The sequence below is a fragment of the Helianthus annuus genome, chromosome 14, assembly GCF_002127325.2.
Source record: "Helianthus annuus cultivar XRQ/B chromosome 14, HanXRQr2.0-SUNRISE, whole genome shotgun sequence".
Lineage (NCBI taxonomy): Eukaryota > Viridiplantae > Streptophyta > Magnoliopsida > Asterales > Asteraceae > Helianthus > Helianthus annuus.
The window spans coordinates 18,264,994-18,283,364 of NC_035446.2; the positions used below are offsets into that span (position 1 = coordinate 18,264,994).

At 43.3% G+C, this 18,371-nt stretch overlaps 1 protein-coding gene and 1 long non-coding RNA gene across 2 annotated transcripts; both read left to right on the forward strand.

The window, feature by feature from the left end:
* The first annotated feature begins 1,218 nt into the window (after positions 1-1,218).
* Positions 1,219-5,564, forward strand: LOC110905334. The gene is made up of 3 exons (XR_002573035.2): positions 1,219-1,539; positions 4,813-4,853; positions 4,951-5,564. It is a non-coding gene; the product is annotated as an uncharacterized LOC110905334 (long non-coding RNA).
* A 1,760-nt stretch (positions 5,565-7,324) lies between these two features.
* LOC110906501 lies at positions 7,325-13,480 on the forward strand. Its single transcript, XM_022151624.1, has 6 exons — positions 7,325-7,344; positions 8,584-9,045; positions 9,307-10,621; positions 10,895-13,110; positions 13,261-13,309; positions 13,400-13,480. The coding sequence occupies exons 1-6, from the start codon at positions 7,325-7,327 to the stop codon at positions 13,478-13,480; spliced, it is 4,143 nt and encodes a 1,380-aa protein (XP_022007316.1).
* The last annotated feature ends 4,891 nt before the right edge of the window (positions 13,481-18,371 follow it).

The window sequence follows — 18,371 nt, forward strand, 5'->3', positions numbered from 1 at the left end:
TTTATATTTATAGTTAATTGCATCAATCAAGTGTTTTATGTTTATTAATCCTTTTTTTTTGCTAATTATATGTTTTAATTTCATGGTAATCATCTAAGAAAATTTTTGACCCTTGGATCATCTACTTCTTCATAAACCCTAAATACCTACACGGTGTGTCTGCTTCTTGCTTCTTCGATTCATCATCCACAATTGTAGGTATGTTCTTTAATATTTTGGCCTTTTTGTTGTGATGTATTGTTTCTTTTTTTAATCAAGTTTCAGTTATTTAGTGTTTAGATGGTATGAAATTCTATGTTCAATAAACAATTAAATCTACTTCAGTTAGTTCATCGATTCATGTTTAATTGTAAAATTCTATGTTTATTTCCACTTTTGTTGTCCGATTCAAGCATGTTTATTTGCTGGTTAGTCAAATTTTTATTGATTATGTTAATTTTCTTTTAGTCACTTGCTAACATGTTTTTCTTTTGTGATTCAGATGCTCCTTTTAGTACATTTGTTTTATATAATATAGTTAATATAATACTTCACCCTGGTATAAAATTGTAGTATGTTTTTATCAAAGTATTGGCATAACATGAAAATGTTGTATGTTTGGGTATAAAACTCTTAGGTATATATGTAAATCCTGAAATAGTTGTATGTTCAGGACACTTCGCCCTGATAATAAAAAAAAAAGTAGTACAATTGATTGTCGTATTGACACAAATGTTTGATAACTTCTTTTAAGAGGTCGTTACACCTATCCTTTAAGATTAAAATTTTCTATCTATTCTTCCCGTATCCCTTTTTAGCTCTTTTGTATTCCACGTGTTTTACCCAGATAAACGTCAAATAAACTAATAACATTTGTATGTTCATTTTTTGTTTGCTAATTCTTTGTAGGATTGGCGCAAAACGCCAAAAAGCATTACATGCAAAATGGTATTTCATTTTCTGTTTTCTTACATAAATAATGAGAAAGATGTTAGTATTGTTAATCTGGTTTTTTTTCTTTAAAAATTTTTGTATGCCTTAAGTTATGTGGAATTCTATTCTTGTAAATATTGATATTGCCTAATAGGTAGAGTTCCATATTTATATAACATTAAAATAAAAGATCGGTGGCTTTGCCGAGTGACCATTCTACCCTTTGACATTTTGTTTGTATTGAAGGTTGAAGTTACTTAATATATAGAGGGCAAGTGAAGTGATAAAATATCTGATTGCCTCTAGCCTCATCCACCAACCCTTTCTCTTTTAATCTCTTACACTATCCTTTTCTTTCATTCATTTTCTTCCAGTACTTCTCCAGGTTCTTTTCCTCTTGCTAACGTGTCTGGCTTAAGGCTTTCTTCAAGCTTTTCATCAAAATACAATTACAACAATCGCACAAGATCACAAAATCAAATTGCACAAGAAATCAAGAAATCAACCAATTTCACTAACCCTAGAACGAATTCAACAAGTGGGTTTCACCATTTTTCTTCTGGAATTTCAAATGGAGTAGAGGGCTTTTAAGTTGCAGCTAGCCAGGAGCTTTAATTTGTTGGTCAGGTCAGTTTTGCTTAGAGCGTTCCTTTTAATTCTTACCCTAGGGTTTCTTCTTTGTCTATTGTGTTTGGTTTTTTTTTTTTCTACTTCTTATTTGCAAATTGATGTGTGTGTTTTGAGTTGTTACCTGTTGGATTTCATCTGTGATGGTCTTATGTTAGTATATAAAGTAAACGTAAGTTTTTTAAACACATCCTTGGTGAATTAATTAAGAGTTACTTTTTGAAAAGATCAATGTAAGAGCATTCACATCCAGCCCCCTAAAATTATATATACATTTCACTAAAAAACAACTCCCATATCAATATATTTAACAAACACTTTTTCTCTCTCCTTTTCAATTAAATAATATTTTTATACCTTTATCATTACATTTTTCTCTCCTTCACTCACAACCACTTTCAATATATATTAAAAAATTATAGTGGGTGAACAGTGTCCCCCCAAATATACAGATGAACAGTAACATTTTCTCTCTCCTCCACTCACAACCATTTTTTATACTCTTTATATTTTAATTGTTGACCCGCATTTGACCCGCGTTATTGTAATTGTTGGCTTCTTTGTTATCAAGTCAACACATTTTCTTGAAATTTATTTTTTTCAAGTTACATAAATGGTTTTTTGTTGTGACCATGCCGAAGGTTTTCTTGTCAACACATGTATTTATTGTCGGCTTGTGCCGAAATCAAATGCAACTGTTTGAACTTGTTCATTACACATATTCAATTCAAGACAGCATATGATGTATTAAAAACGTCATATTCGAATTCGTTTTAACAAGCGTTTCATTGTTCTGAGTCGTAGTAGATTTGTTTGGTCTACGACTCCATTAAGTCGTTTGTTAACTTCGATACCTTGTGGTGGCGTTTCACTAAATTGAAGCTTGCGTTAATCTCGTTTACATATCTCATGCACGGATTTAATTATTTATTTAGATTAAATCCGCTTCGATTTATTATTGCGCTTTCATTTGACTTCAAACACAGGTGATACTTGTTTGATCACCACTATTATTGAATTATTTTTTATCACTACGACACCTTGTGGCGTCGGTAGAACTTGCAGCTTGGGCTGATCATGATCGAGCGTTTCATGCAAAACTATTCCGTTTGGACTTGTTGATTCTAAGTTCCATTTAGTGGATGTTATCGTTTCTAGAATTCATTTTCATATTGTAAACGTCCATTTGGAACTCTGTTGGTCGAAATTCCTCTTTTATTGGACCCCTGTTAACTTGGTCACACTAGTGACTGTATCAGTATGTCCCGTTTCCTTTGACATTATTCGTATTTACTTACGCATAACGTAACTCTAAGGAGTTGACGTAGTCTAAATTTTGAGGACGAAATTTTATTAACAGGGAGAGAATGTGACAACCGGTGATTTACGGCTCTTAATTATGTGATTAATATGTGATTAAAGCGATAATCAATAGTGTTTTCGATGCAAATTAACTAAATTAGGCCCTTGAAGTGCCTGTGAATGCCTCTTCAACATTACAGTGCGCATATGGTGATCCGCGAAGAAACTGCTGAAAATTTAGTAGTGATAAACCGATAACACACAAAATACTGACAACGCCACTATTATACGCCTTTTAATTTTAAAAATTTTATGCTTTCGACACTCATGAAGTTTGGGTTGCGATATCGGGTCTCGTAGGAATCACGGGCCACTTACACATAAGATGGGCTTGTGGGCCCTGGGCCCAAGCCCAAAACCCACAAGCCTAAACCTATGCATAATATATTAGAGCTTTTCCTTAAAAATCTTATCAAGATCTTATAAGATCTTGCAAAATCTTGCAAAATCTTACCTAAATCTCTACAAGATCTTACAAGATCTCTTTAAATCTATACAACTCTATAAATAAGGGGTATAATATGCAAACACAGACATCTTGTTCTTTCCTTTATCCTCTTCTTAAATTCCTTTTGAAAACCACATAACTAAACTTACACACACAAATAAAGAGCAGGCCCTTCATCTCCTCTCACTCTCTCGATCATCTTTACAGACAACACACCTCTCAACCTCACCCTTTCTCCCACTCGATGAACCGACCGGCGACAGCACCGGGCTGGCGACAGCGGCCGGTGGTCCCCTCCGACAAGTAACACCCCCTCCCTTACCCTTCTCGGTTCTCGGTAACCCGCGCCATGGAGCCGACGACGATCATGGGGCCGGCCGCCACACCTCGGTGGTCCGGCGAGGGTCATGAGCAGCGACCAGTCAGAGAACAAGAGAGAGAGAGGGAGAGACGAGACGGAGAGAGAGAGAGGCTGAGAAGAGAGAGAGATGTGGCGGAGAGGTAGCGGCGCCGCCGCTTACGGCGGCGGCGGTGGAGGAGCCGGTCATGGATCGAGTAGCAGCGGCGGCGGTCTTCGGTTTCTGTCCGACAAAATTCTGGTAAACCCCCGTTTCTTTTATTTTTTTCTGAAGATTAAGGATGGCGGATTGTTGTTGTCGATGATGTTGACGATTTGCTGTTATTGAGGGTGATGATGATTTGATGTTGGTTCGGTTCAACAGGTCCTAAATTTGTTCGGCTCGGAGACGGGTCAACAAGTCAACTGTGGTTCGGGTCAAGACTCGGGTCCAGTCAACTTTGGTCAACGACTCCGGTTCGGGTCAAACTCAGTCAAAGTGAGCAGTAAATGGAGTCACGGTTTGGTTCAGGTTCTACTCGGTTCAGTCACGAGGAGGTTCGGGTCTTATCTTCGGGTTGTTTCAACTCGGTCAACGCACAGTCAAACCGAGTTAACTCAGTTGACTCGGTCAACTCAATCAAACATATCGACACGCGAAGATTGGTAAAGATTTTACGGCGATTTATTTCGTTACTACCCTAATTTTATTATTTTGTGACTATCGAGCTCAAACCGGTTAATTATAGTTTGCGTTTAATATATTTGATAAGAGTAGGAGTTCTACGGAAAGTGTGTTTTTCCTAGAAAGTCTAGGAAGCGATCTGGGCCCTCCGATTGGTGTTTTTAATGGCTTAGATCAAATGGATGGCATTTTCGTAATATCTGAGTTATATAATTAGAGACTTTTAATATAGTGAGGGTATTTTGGTAATTGAAAGTATTTTAAATCAGTCAAGAAAACTGTCATATCAATAACCAATCCCTAAAATCATGGGATTTCCCCTCTTTCTCTCTCTCTCTCTCTCTCTCCCTCTCTCTCCCTAACCGAACCAAAGAAGAACACTATCTACGTAAGATATTCAAACTGGCTGTCCTAATATTAACCGAAAGACTGTTAATTCAGGGAAACATTTGAGAGCACATTTACAGCTAGATGAAGGAGACGTAAGTTATTTTCATACACCACTTTTTTCGTATTAAATTAGTTTACATATTAAAAAACATGTATTTGATTTTGGTTTATCTACGTTTTTGAGTGTAGGTATGTGGTACATGTGTTTTCCAAGGATCATGTGACTGGGCCTTGCTGTTAAAACACAGCGTCAAGGAAATCTGCTTGCTGTTAAAACACAGTGTCAAGGAAATCTGCTTGCTGTTAAAACACAATGTCAAGAATCCTCCAGGAATTTCACAGCGTCAAGAAATCTGCTTGCTGTTAAAACACAGTGTCAAGGAAATCTGCTTGCTGTTAAAACACAATGTCAAGAAATCTGCTTGCTGTTAAAACACAGTGTCAAGAATCCTCCAGCAATTTGCTTGCTGTTAAAACACAGCGTCAAGAAATCTGCTTGCTGTTAAAACACAGCGTCAAGAAATCTGCTTGCTATTAAAACACATCGTCAAGAAATCTGCTTGCTGTTAAAACACATTGTCAAGAAATCTGCTTGCTGTTAAAACACAGTGTCAAGAATCCTTCAGCAATCTGCTTGCTGTTAAAACACAGTGTCAAGAATCCTCCAGCAATCTGTTTGTTGTTAAAACACAGCGTCAAGAAATCTGCTTGCTGTTAAAACACATTGTCAAGAAACACAGCGTCTTGTACGATTTAAATTGAAACTATCAATTTGATTTAAATGGAATATTTAGTTTCCATAATTTTCTGGTTAGTTAGTTATCCTAATAAAATAATCCATAATTAAAATAATATTCAAATTACATAATTGCCCTTTTAGTTAAAATCCTTCAATGCCAAATGTCGCGTTCTTATTGCTTCCTAGACTTTCTAGGAAAAACACACTTTCCGCAGGAACCCTACTCTATTTGACAAATTACGTGTATATTGTTTGAATCTTGTCGAATTTGAAAAAAAATAGCGATAACTGGTGTTGTCGGGGCCGTCCAAAAACAGAGGAAACTCTGCCCGTTTTTCGAGAACACCTGTAAAAACGAAACGTGTCTTTGTTATGAAACAATCGAAGTCAAGTACCTTTTTATAAAAACGAATACAACGTATATTATTTTCGGCGAAATAATATAACTTACAAAACACTTACATAACCTTTCGACAAAAGCCATTTTTCAAGATAACAAAACTTGATAGTTTTATGAAACAAGTAAAACTAACTATATATTTCAAACGGCTAGCGATTCAGATCCTTTTATTAAAACAAATACAATTTATATACTTATTTTGAACATCAAAAAGTCGGACATTTCCTTCTATGTTTAGTTTAAACATTGAAAGCTCGAAAAGTCTTTTACAAAATAAATATAACTATTATATTATACTTATTTCGAATATCACGACTCAAAAAAGTTATGAACTAAACATAACGATGTTATTTATTTTCAAAAGCTAAAAGATCGACGATTCTTTTACAAAATAAATATAACTTTTTATATTTATTTCAAACGCCTAACGGCACAATATATGTATATATCATATATCGACATACGACTTCTCAAAACGAGCTAACAAGTATAACTTCTTCGCTTCTTTTAAGTTAACAATTTACCGTCAAATCGTTCGCTCAACGATTCGGTAGAGCTCGGTGACACGTAGTGTAGCTACCGCATTTATTTAGAAACTTATTAGATATCCCGTGTTAGGAATATTGTAGAGTGCACGCTAGCGAGTCACGTCTCGGAAACGACATTACGAAATCGTATATAGCTAGCTTTGCACAGGAATATTCAGGTGAGTTCATAACCCCATGATGTATTGCAAAATACATCGGTATTCGCGTCGGTTTTAGCCGTTAGTTAGTTAGTTTTAGTGTCGGTTTAGTTTAGAATGTACATACTATTGATTTATTTGTGTTTCCAGGTCTTTACAGCCAAAAGGAGCGAAAACGAGCAGAAATCTGGAATGGCGGAAGGCTGGCACGGAAACCGAGGAAGTCGGGAGCTGAAACGAAGAAAATTTGCAGTTCTGGAGCTCCCAGGCGGGCCGCATAGACTTAACAGTCAACTTCACACGCCCCGCATTGACTTAAAGGAAGAATTGCAGGAATAACTACCTCTCGCGACCCGCGTCAACTTAGGCATGATTCTTAGGCGGGCCGCGAGAGAGTTGTAAAGCGAATCAGGATTGTAAACCCTAGGCGACCCGCGTTAGCTCAAGCCATTTCTTCACGCGGGCCGCCTAAAGAGACTGTGTCGGCAGAATTACGCGGATTGCATGGCAAGTTAGGGTTTTTGGTTATATAATAACATATACGCGTGCACAGCCGAACAACTACGAACTTGGGCAACTTTGGGCAAGAATTGGCTGCTGATTGAAGGCTGTGGACGTGCTTGAAGCATCTTGGAAGCTTGGAATCATTGGGATAGCGTTTTTGAGCATTCGGGAGTGAAGATTCGGGTTCTACATACCTTTTTTCTTTCGTTCTTTGTTTGTTTAGACTTTGTTACCAATGAATTCAGTTGATACAATGTTTTTGACTTTGTTTTTGATGATGTTTTCCGGCTAAAACCATAAACTACCTAGGCGATGACTATGGCATAATAAAGTTTGGATTTTTATTTGATTATTGATGTGGGTGTGGACTTTTCTTGTATTGTAAACACTATGATAGTTTGTCTTGGTGCATATGTGTGCTTGTGATTATTTATTTATTGTTTATTTGTTCCATTCGATTCTTGGTGACGGTCTTTATCACGGAATAGAGTCGAATTAGGGTTCTTGACTTAGGTGAGTGTCTATATCACATAATAGGTCATTAATTCTTTAGGGTGAAAAGTGCACTAGTAACCTTAGGAACAATATTCGGTAATTAATTAAAATCAAGTGTGCTGCTAGACTCGTCGCGGAAAGGCTCGAGGATATTGATAGGTCTCGGAGTAGTTATAAGGAATTAACCACCCATTGTCTATTAAGCCAAGATTAAACCCATAGTTGCTTTAGACGTTCGCGCGGCAAAGTAGAGCGTCTTCCATAAGCACTTTCAAGAAACTAGAGGACGGACAAGAAATCTAGAAAACCGGTGAGCGTAACATCCTAGGTAGTGCCACAAGAATCGCCTCGAGAGTGTTTGAGGGGCTTAGTGGTTTCTTAATAGGTTTAGCATTAGAAGATCCCGGTTCCACACCACATCATTATCATTTAGGAATCCATTCTAAGTTTAGCCTGCGTCTAGCCTAGGTAGTCTTCATTCTCACTGATCAGACCCTTCGTTTGAGTTCGTGTCTAGCTTTCTAGTATTATTTTATTATTTTATTTAGGATTTTTAGAAACCCCCCCCCAAATTAATAAACAATTTAGTATGTCGTGTCAGTTTGAGTCTAGATAGAGTCCTAGCGTAGTCAGTAGAGTCTCGTGGGTTCGACACTCGGACTTACTTTAGCTTTACTACGTCGATCGGTTCACTTGCCGGTTGCGTGTTTTAGGGTTTAGGTCGAGTCTTAGTTTTATAAATTTAAAGCTTAGAGAGTCTAGAAATAGGGTAATTTAGTTAGTTTTATTTGACCCATTTTCAGCACATCAAGTTTTTGGCGCCGTTGCCGGGGACTCTTGGCGATTGCGCTGATTACTTTGTTTGGACTTACTTGACATATTACGTGCTATTTTGTTTCTTTGTTTGAGTCGTAGGTGTCTAAGTATTTTAGTGTCTTTTTATAGTTAGTCGAGTCGTTCAGTAGAGTCTTCTTACTTGTTTGTTTTCGGTTTTTGCAGTGGATGCCCCATACGCGCTCGCAGGGACCGCCACCATTGCCGCTTGCACTCAGGTCTTCCTTCTCGTCATCTACGTCTGAGGTACGTGCTTCGATTTTCATCTGGTCAGTATCAGAGTAGAGGGCCCGGTATTTACACGCAGTCTAGTTCAGGGCAGTTTAGTGGGTCGGGGTCTAGTGGTCAGTTTTCGAGTAGGGGACCACCTCAGGAGAGTCAAGGTGGTGGGAAAGCTCCTGAGGTTAGCACGAGTAGGTTAGAGGTGATGTTTGCTCAGATGATGACGCGGAGCGATGCATTCATGAAAAATCAGGAGCAGATTAACAAGAATAACGACCTTCAGTTCAAGAATCAGCAGGCCGCCCTCCTCGATCTTCAGAGGACAGTAGGCGGAATTGCTCAGCAGTTACAGGAGCACCCACCGGGTCAGTTTTCGGGAAACACTTTCCCGAATCCCGCGAATCAGTCAGCGAAGGCGATTACGACCCGTAGTGAGAAGAGTTTGGGAGAGGTAGTGAGAGAGAGAGAGGTTGAAGAAGTAGAGGAGGAGGTTGATGAGGAGATCGAGATGGAGGCTCCAGGCAAGGTGCACACGAGGCTAGCCCCAGCAAGTACAGCACACGCCGAGGAGTCGCCAGTAGAGCAGAGAGTGGAGAGGCAGCCGACGAGAGGTCGGCCGGCACCAGTTATTGATCATTCTCGCCTTCCATTTCCCGCCCGTGCCAGGCAGCAGAAATATGCTCAGGAGTACGGGAAATTCCTCGAGATGTTTACTCAGTTGAAGATCAATCTTCCGTTCATCGAGGCACTTCAGGCTATGCCTAAGTACGCGAAATTTCTTAAGGATCTTTTGAAGCGTAAGGAGAGAATCGGTGAGCTTTCGAATATTCCATTGACAGGGGGTTGTTCCGCGGTAGTCTTGAATAAGCTACCAGAGAAGTTGACCGACCCTGGCACATTCACGATTCCATGTTTCTTTGGGGGAGCCGCTACCCCTTCTCACGCCTTAGCCGATTTAGGGGCCAGCATCAATTTGATGCCATTCTCGTTGTATGAGCGTCTTGGTCTAGGAGAGCTTACACCCACGCGCATGTCATTGTCCTTGGCTGACCGATCAGTCAAGTATCCTCGTGGGGTAGTAGAGAATTTGTTGGTGAAGGTCGATAGGTTTGTGTTCCCAGTAGACTTCGTTGTGCTTGATATGGAGGCCGATGAGAGAGTTCCTATTATTCTTGGCCGTCCATTCCTTCGAACCGCAAAGGCGATCATTGACGTCTTTGACGGTAAGATTTCTCTTCGTGCGGGTGACGAGGTTGTCACATTCGAGATCGATAGGGCGATGCAGCATCCTAGTTGTGGAGATGATGTTAGTGGGCCGTGTCATTCCGTCTACTTTCTCAATTCATTCATATCTTGTGTCGATACGTGCTTCGAGTACATTAGTGGAGCCGATCTGGTAGGTGAGGGAGTTGTTGACGAGCATTCTGAGGATGAGGTAGAGGAGGTAGAGGAGGAGTGTTTAGATGAGAGCGATGAGGTTAGTGCTGAGCCATTAGGGCTCGATGCGATTAGTGATGAGAGTACTCCGGTAGAGATTCCACCGCCTTTAGAACTTAAGGTTCTTCCATCCCATCTCGAGTACGCGTTTCTAGGAGAGAAGCCGAGTATGCCTGTCATCATTTCGTCGAAGTTGACAGAGGAGGAGAAGTCGAGGTTGATTGAGGTGCTTAGAGAGCACAGTGATGCGATTGCATGGAGGCTATCCGATATCAAGGGCATCAGCCCTACCTTTTGCACGCATCGCATTCTGATGGAGGACGTTTTCAAGCCTGTAGTGCAGCCGCAGCGTCGGTTGAATCCGAATATGCAGGAGGTAGTGAAGAAAGAGGTGATGAAGTTGTTAGCGTCTGGGTTGATCTATCCCATTTCTGATTCAGCTTGGGTGAGTCCTACGCAGGTTGTCCCGAAGAAAGGGGGGATGACGGTTGTTCTGAATTCGAAGAATGAGCTTATTCCGTCTCGCACTGTTACGGGTTGGCGTGTGTGCATTGACTATCGAAAGTTAAATGACGCCACTCGTAAAGATCATTTTCCGCTCCCATTCATTGATCAGATGCTTGAGCGTCTCGCGGGTCAGCAGTTCTATTGCTTTCTCGACGGGTTTTCGGGTTATTTCCAGATTCCTATTGCACCAGAGGATCAGGAGAAAACCACTTTTACATGTCCATATGGCACATACGCGTACCAACGCATGCCGTTTGGATTATGTAACGCTCCTGCTACATTCCAGCGTTGTATGATCGCGATCTTTCAGGATATGGTCGAGAGTTCGATGGAGGTGTTTATGGACGACTTCTCAGTGTATGGTAGTTCTTTCGATCAGTGTTTGACGAATCTTGAGAGGATGCTGAAGAGATGTGTGGAGACGAAGTTGATGCTGAACTGGGAGAAGTGTCACTTCATGGTGACTGAGGGGATTGTGCTAGGGCACAAGATTTCGCGAGCAGGTATTGAGGTTGATAGAGCGAAGATAGATACGATTAGCCAGCTTCCTCCTCCGACTAGTGTCAAGTCGGTTCGTAGTTTTCTCGGTCATGCGGGATTTTATAGGCGCTTCATTAGGGATTTTTCCAAAATCACTCGCCCCATGACGCGATTGTTGGAGAAGGACGTTCCTTTCGTCTTTGACGAGGAGTGCCTTCGAGCGTTTGAGTTTCTGAAGGAGAGGTTAGTGAGTGCACCGATCCTCGTATCGCCGGATTGGAGCTTACCATTCGAGCTGATGTGCGATGCGAGTGACTACGCAGTTGGTGCAGTGTTAGGGCAGAGACGGGAGAAGCATTTTCACCCGATTTACTACGCGAGTAAAACGCTGAATGATGCCCAGGAAAATTACACCACTACGGAGAAGGAGTTGTTGGCGGTGGTGTTCGCATTCGATAAATTCCGATCATATCTCGTTCTTTCGAAAACCGTCGTGTTCACTGATCATTCTGCTCTGCGTCACTTGTTTCAGAAGAAGGACGCGAAGCCGCGTCTTATACGATGGATTCTGCTTCTTTCCGAGTTCGACATTGAAATTAAGGATAAGAAGGGGGCAGAAAATGTGGCGGCGGACCACTTGTCTCGCCTAGAGGATCCGAAGCGTGAGGAGATTCGTGAGGAGGCGATAGGAGACAGATTCCCTCACGAGTCCATTGATGCTGTCACGGCAGGAGCCGTAGACCTCCCGTGGTTTAGCGACATAGCCAATTATTTGGCTGACGGGTTTGTGATGGAGAGTTTGAGTTTGCAGGAGAAGCGCAAGTTGACGAGGGACGCTAGGAAGTACATTTGGGACGATCCCTATCTCTTCAGGATAGGCGGTGATCGAGTCTTGAGGAGGTGTGTTAGTAGAGAAGAAGGTGCGGGGATCCTGAGGCACGTGCACGAGGGATTGACTGGAGGACACCATGGTGCGCATGTGACCGCACAGAAGGTGTTCGATTGTGGTTTCTATTGGCCGACGGTGGTAGTTAATGCGGCCGAGTTTGTTAGGAAGTGTGACCGGTGCCAGCGGACCGGCAACATCTCATCCAAGGATGAGATGCCCCAGAATCCCATTCAAGTGTTGGAAGTCTTTGACGTTTGGGGCATCGATTTCATGGGACCATTTCCATCTTCGAGTGGAAATCGGTACATCCTCGTTGCGATTGACTACGTTTCGAAGTGGGTGGAAGCTCAAGCTTCGCCTACGAATGATGCACGAGTGGTGGTGAGGTTCTTGAAGAAGTTGTTTACGCGATTTGGTACGCCTAGAGCCATTATTAGTGATCGCGGCACGCATTTTTGCAATGCGGTTATGGAGAAGGCGTTGGAGAGATATGGAGTTACGCACCGCTTGTCCACCGCGTATCATCCACAAACGAGCGGTCAAGTGGAGAACGCGAATCGAGGAGTGAAGCGGATTTTGGAGAAGACGGTAGGGAAGAGTAGGCAAGATTGGTCCGACAAGTTGGACGATGCGTTGTGGGCTTTCCGAACCGCCTACAAGACGCCATTAGGTACGACACCGTTTATGATCGTCTACGGGAAAGCGTGCCACTTACCGGTCGAGTTAGAGCATCGGGCTCTTTGGGCGCTCAAAACGGTGAATTTAGATTTGACCGAGGCCGCTAGGAGACGATTTTTCCAACTCCATGAATTAGAGGCACTTCGTGACGCCGCGTATGATCGTTCTTGGAGTATCAAGGAGAAGTCGAAAGCGTTGCATGATAGGAAGTTGCGAAAGTTGAAGGAGTTTAAAGTGGGCGATCGGGTGCTATTATTCAACTCGAGGTTGAAGTTGATTGCCGGAAAGTTGAAGTCGAGATGGTCCGGGCCGTACGTCGTGAAGGAGGTTTTCCCGTATGGTACCGTTGAGTTGTTTGATGAGGAGAGTTCGCATGTGTGGAAGGTAAACGGGCATAGGTTGAAACACTACATAGGAGGTCCCATCGATACCGCCGAAGAGGAAACCGTTCCTCTTTTGGACCCGCCTAGCACCGCCACGTAGGTTCTTGAGTGAAAACTCAAGTGTAGAGTTTGTATTTTGCGTCGTTGTCCGTGTCGTGTCCTTAGTGTAGTTTTTGTGCGTTTTTGCGTCATTTGTGTCGTTTTGTGTGTTTTTGCGTCGTGTGTGTGTCATAAGTGTTGTTGCAGGTTTCATCGCCTTTACGGAGCCGAGATCGATCACCGAACAGCTGCACAGGTACGTTTAACGCTGAAAACGCGTAAATAAATGCAGGGGGTAAAATGGGGATTAATGAAATTAAATTTTTGCTGAAACTTGCTGTTGCAGTTAACCAAACAGCAGGTTTTTGCTGTCCATGCGATCCGCGTAAGGGTTCCTCCTTATCTAACGCGACCCGCCTGGACTTAAAAAGAGTTGAAAAATAATCAAACACTCGCGACCCGCTTTCACTTACCATTACCTTTCACGCGGGTCGCTTGGTTGTTAAAAGGTTTTAAAAAATAATAAAGTTGAAGCGACCCGCTTCATATTGGCTTCACACTTCATGCGGGTCGCGTGAACAGTCACAGTCGGTCATCTTCAAAATCCCCAAATCGATGTCATTTTCAAACCCTAACCTTTAACACTTCTCTCCGGCGATTTCAAACCCCATCACGACCTCCCTTCACCACCATTCACCACCCCACTACCACCACTGAAACCCCATAACCACCTCCCTTCATCGCCGAAAACCACCATCATCACTGTCTTCACTACTGAAAACCCCATCACCACCGATCTCCACCCTTGAACCACCACCACACCCACTGTTAATCACTACCCTATAACCTCCACCACCACCGCGTATCCAGCCGGCGACCATTCCCCCACCTGCTGACCACCGCACAACCACCACTATTTTCTGATTTACTCGGTTCGGTCGACTGCGAGGTATGTTATCCTGCTCCATCACTTGTTTGTTTTTCGTTGTGTCGAGTCGAGTCAGTAGTCTGTTTAGGAAGTCATCGAGTCTAGTTTAGTTGTTGTTTTAAGTCCGCAGGTTTGTGTGTGAGTTGGTTCAGTTTGGTTCAGGTCAGTCAGTGTCGGTATGTTTAGGTCACTGAGTCCGCAGGTGGTTACATTGAATCCCTATGTTCTGCGTTGTTGAATTTTTGCCAGGGTGCGGGCGGTTTGGGTTGGGTTGTTTGTATTGATTGATTTGTTTTGAGAGGCGTGCGAACGGGATGTGACATAGGAAAATCAAAGGGGGTGGTTTTGTCCGCGGAAAATTTTTGGGCGTTTGTTTTTGGACAGGATGAACTTCAAGTGTGGGGAGGTATTGCGCGCACTTTTCACATAAAGATTCCATTTTTCACCAAACTTTGCGCGCATTTCTTCCGTTGCTTCCGCACTTGGTGTATGATGTTTTCTCGGCACTTAGGATTGCTCGAGGGCGAGCAAGGTGCCGGGAGGGGGTAAAAGTGTAATTTTTTTTGTAAAATGAGTCATAAGTGTCGTTTTTAGGGTTATGTGCGTCGTTTTGCGTCGTTTAGGGTCCGTTAGTGTGTTTCGAGTCATAGTTGCGTCGTATTAGTGTCGTGTCGTGCGCGTACTATTGCATCGCTCGATCTTAGGCCGCGTCGCCCGTACTCAATCTCCATTCGGGCGAGGTTGGCCTAGTTTCGGGTTGCTTTTGTGATATGCACTTATATCGAACAACGGCCGCGAATGAAATGCTATACGGCCGTCGTCCGATTGTACATTATTATAATATTATTTTATTATATATATATAAAAAAACAGAAAAATTCCAAAAAAATCAAAAAATTCAAAAATACCAAAAATAGCTTGTGATTACTAACGGTTCACCTGTTTTGCATGGTTATTTGATCTATTGTGAACAGGATGTCAGGTGAAGGATCATCTTCGGGTGTCAAGCGCAAGAGGCGCACTACTCGTGCCCAGGCAGCTGCACAGGAGCAGCCGGATACTCCGGTGCTTCGAGAGATTAGATACAGGGATGCTAGGACCCCACACGGGCAGAGTGAGAGGCTGGTTGAGAGCCCGTTGTTGCGTTTTATGGTGGGGTCATATGAGTTTATGAAATTCGAGGCAATTAAGAAGGTGAAGTTGTTAGAGAGTAAAAGGATTGACTGGGATTTGGTTAGGAAGTTGGGACAGGTCGAGAGAGTTCAGGAGCTTCTAGGGGATAAGTTTAGGTGGGCGATGGATTGTGAGATGCCTCAGTATCTGGAGCTGACTATGGAGTTTCACTCCACATTCATTTATAGGCACCCAGGGGGGTTCGATCAGCCGGATGTGGTTTCGTTTGCGTTGGGCAAACAGGTTTACAATATGAGTCTGATACAGTTTGCAGAGGCGACAGGGTTGTATTCGGCTGAGGAGGTTGGGTCAGATGAGTTTAGAGGTTTAGTGAGGCAGGTTTTGAGAGACCCGGCCGAGGCGTGTGTCGTGAAGGAGGATTTGGCACGTTTCTGGCACACCATTGCTATTTCACCATATTCTAGCAATTTGGTGGCGTCAGACATTAGAGATCCGGTTTACAGGTTCGTGCACAAGATTTTATGTTCTACTTTGATAGGAAAGCACGAGGGAGACAAGGTAAACCAGCACAGTTTGTTCTGCTTGATGTGCATGGTTGAGAGGCGGCCGGCCAACCTAGCTAGTATTTTGGCATGGTCTTTAGCGAGGCCGAAGAAGGGGGGTGGTACGGCCAGATTGTATGGTGGGCCGTATATCACTATGTTGGCAGCCAATTTGGGTGTGTTTGCTGAGTTTCCGGCGGAGAGGATGACTGAGGGACCCGCTCCATCTCTCGTGGAGTTGAGGAGTTTACAGCTAGCTAGGATTGTCACGTTTATCGAGCCGCTAGCATGGACAGAGATTCTGCCAGCACCACCGTCTCCGGATCCGACTGCTGAGGAGGCAGCGACCACCACGATTCCGGAGCGGTACCAGGTGCCACTTCAGAGACATCAGCTCCCAGCACGGGAGTATCCTTTCAGGCCGCCGCGGCCAGTGCCGCTGACTTTGGAGGGTTTGTATGATAGAGTGGAGGAGGTTAGACAGGAGGTTAGACAGGAGGTTGAGCAGGTTAGGCGTGAGATGCAGCTGGGTTTTCAGGGTTTGTATGATTACTTCCATATACAGCTACCACCGGTATTGCAGCCACAGCAGGGGGGTCCCGCTGGTGGAGAGGAGGAGCCTGCTGGTGGAGAACAGGGTGGAGCAGGAGATGCATGAGGATGAGCAGCAGTGCTTACAGCAGTTATATCTTTTGTTTTATTTTTTTATGCTGTTTTTGATCCTCGTTAGTCGGTTTGTATTGATATGATATATTTGGTTGGTCGGGTTTTTTTGGGTTGGATGATACTTGTGATGATACCTTGATGGTTTATATTATTTTGGGTTTAGTATGTTTTGAGTGATAGGTTGATTTTGATGCCGCTTCCGTTCGCGTGTCCGAGTTAGTACAGTTTGCTGAGCGCGTTTTGGATTGGAGGGCATGTGTGGTATCGACTGGCATTCTGACAGTCTCACATATGATTCAGCTAAGTCGTTCCACTTGTATACTTGTATATTTATTTATTTATTTTTGTTTTTAGGTTTTAGGAGTCAGGTTTACATCCTTGCATTTTGGAGAAGACGGTAGGGAAGAGTAGGCAAGATTGGTCCGACAAGTTGGACGATGCGTTGTGGGCTTTCCGAACCGCCTACAAGACGCCATTAGGTACGACACCGTTTATGATCGTCTACGGGAAAGCGTGCCACTTACCGGTCGAGTTAGAGCATCGGGCTCTTTGGGCGCTCAAAACGGTGAATTTAGATTTGACCGAGGCCGCTAGGAGACGATTTTTCCAACTCCATGAGTTAGAGGCACTTCGTGACGCCGCGTATGATCGTTCTTGGAGTATCAAGGAGAAGTCGAAAGCGTTGCATGATAGGAAGTTGCGAAAGTTGAAGGAGTTTAAAGTGGGCGATCGGGTGCTATTATTCAACTCGAGGTTGAAGTTGATTGCCGGAAAGTTGAAGTCGAGATGGTCCGGGCCGTACGTCGTGAAGGAGGTTTTCCCGTATGGTACCGTTGAGTTGTTTGATGAGGAGAGTTCGCATGTGTGGAAGGTAAACGGGCATAGGTTGAAACACTACATAGGAGGTCCCATCGATACCGCCGAAGAGGAAACCGTTCCTCTTTTGGACCCGCCTAGCACCGCCACGTAGGTTCTTGAGTGAAAACTCAAGTGTAGAGTTTGTATTTTGCGTTGTTGTCCGTGTCGTGTCCTTAGTGTAGTTTTTGTGCGTTTTTGCGTCATTTGTGTCGTTTTGTGTGTTTTTGCGTCGTGTGTGTGTCGTAAGTGTTGTTGCAGGTTTCATCGCCTTTACGGAGCCGAGATCGATCACCGAACAGCTGCACAGGTACGTTTAACGCTGAAAACGCGTAAATAAATGCAGGGGGTAAAATGGGGATTAATGAAATTAAATTTTTGCTGAAACTTGCTGTTGCAGTTAACCAAACAGCAGGTTTTTGCTGTCCATGCGACCCGCGTAAGGGTTCCTCCTTATCTAACGCGACCCGCCTGGACTTAAAAAGAGTTGAAAAATAATCAAACACTCGCGACCCGCTTTCACTTACCATTACCTTTCACGCGGGTCGCTTGGTTGTTAAAAGGTTTTAAAAAATAATAAAGTTGAAGCGACCCGCTTCATATTGGCTTCACACTTCATGCGGGTCGCGTGAACAGTCACAGTCGGTCATCTTCAAAATCCCCAAATCGATGTCATTTTCAAACCCTAACCTTTAACACTTCTCTCCGGCGATTTCAAACCCCATCACGACCTCCCTTCACCACCATTCACCACCCCACTACCACCACTGAAACCCCATAACCACCTCCCTTCATCGCCGAAAACCACCATCATCACTGTCTTCACTACTGAAAACCCCATCACCACCGATCTCCACCCTTGAACCACCACCACACCCACTGTTAATCACTACCCTATAACCTCCACCACCACCGCGTATCCAGCCGGCGACCATTCCCCCACCTGCTGACCACCGCACAACCACCACTATTTTCTGATTTACTCGGTTCGGTCGACTGCGAGGTATGTTATCCTGCTCCATCACTTGTTTGTTTTTCGTTGTGTCGAGTCGAGTCAGTAGTCTGTTTAGGAAGTCATCGAGTCTAGTTTAGTTGTTGTTTTAAGTCCGCAGGTTTGTGTGTGAGTTGGTTCAGTTTGGTTCAGGTCAGTCAGTGTCGGTATGTTTAGGTCACTGAGTCCGCAGGTGGTTACA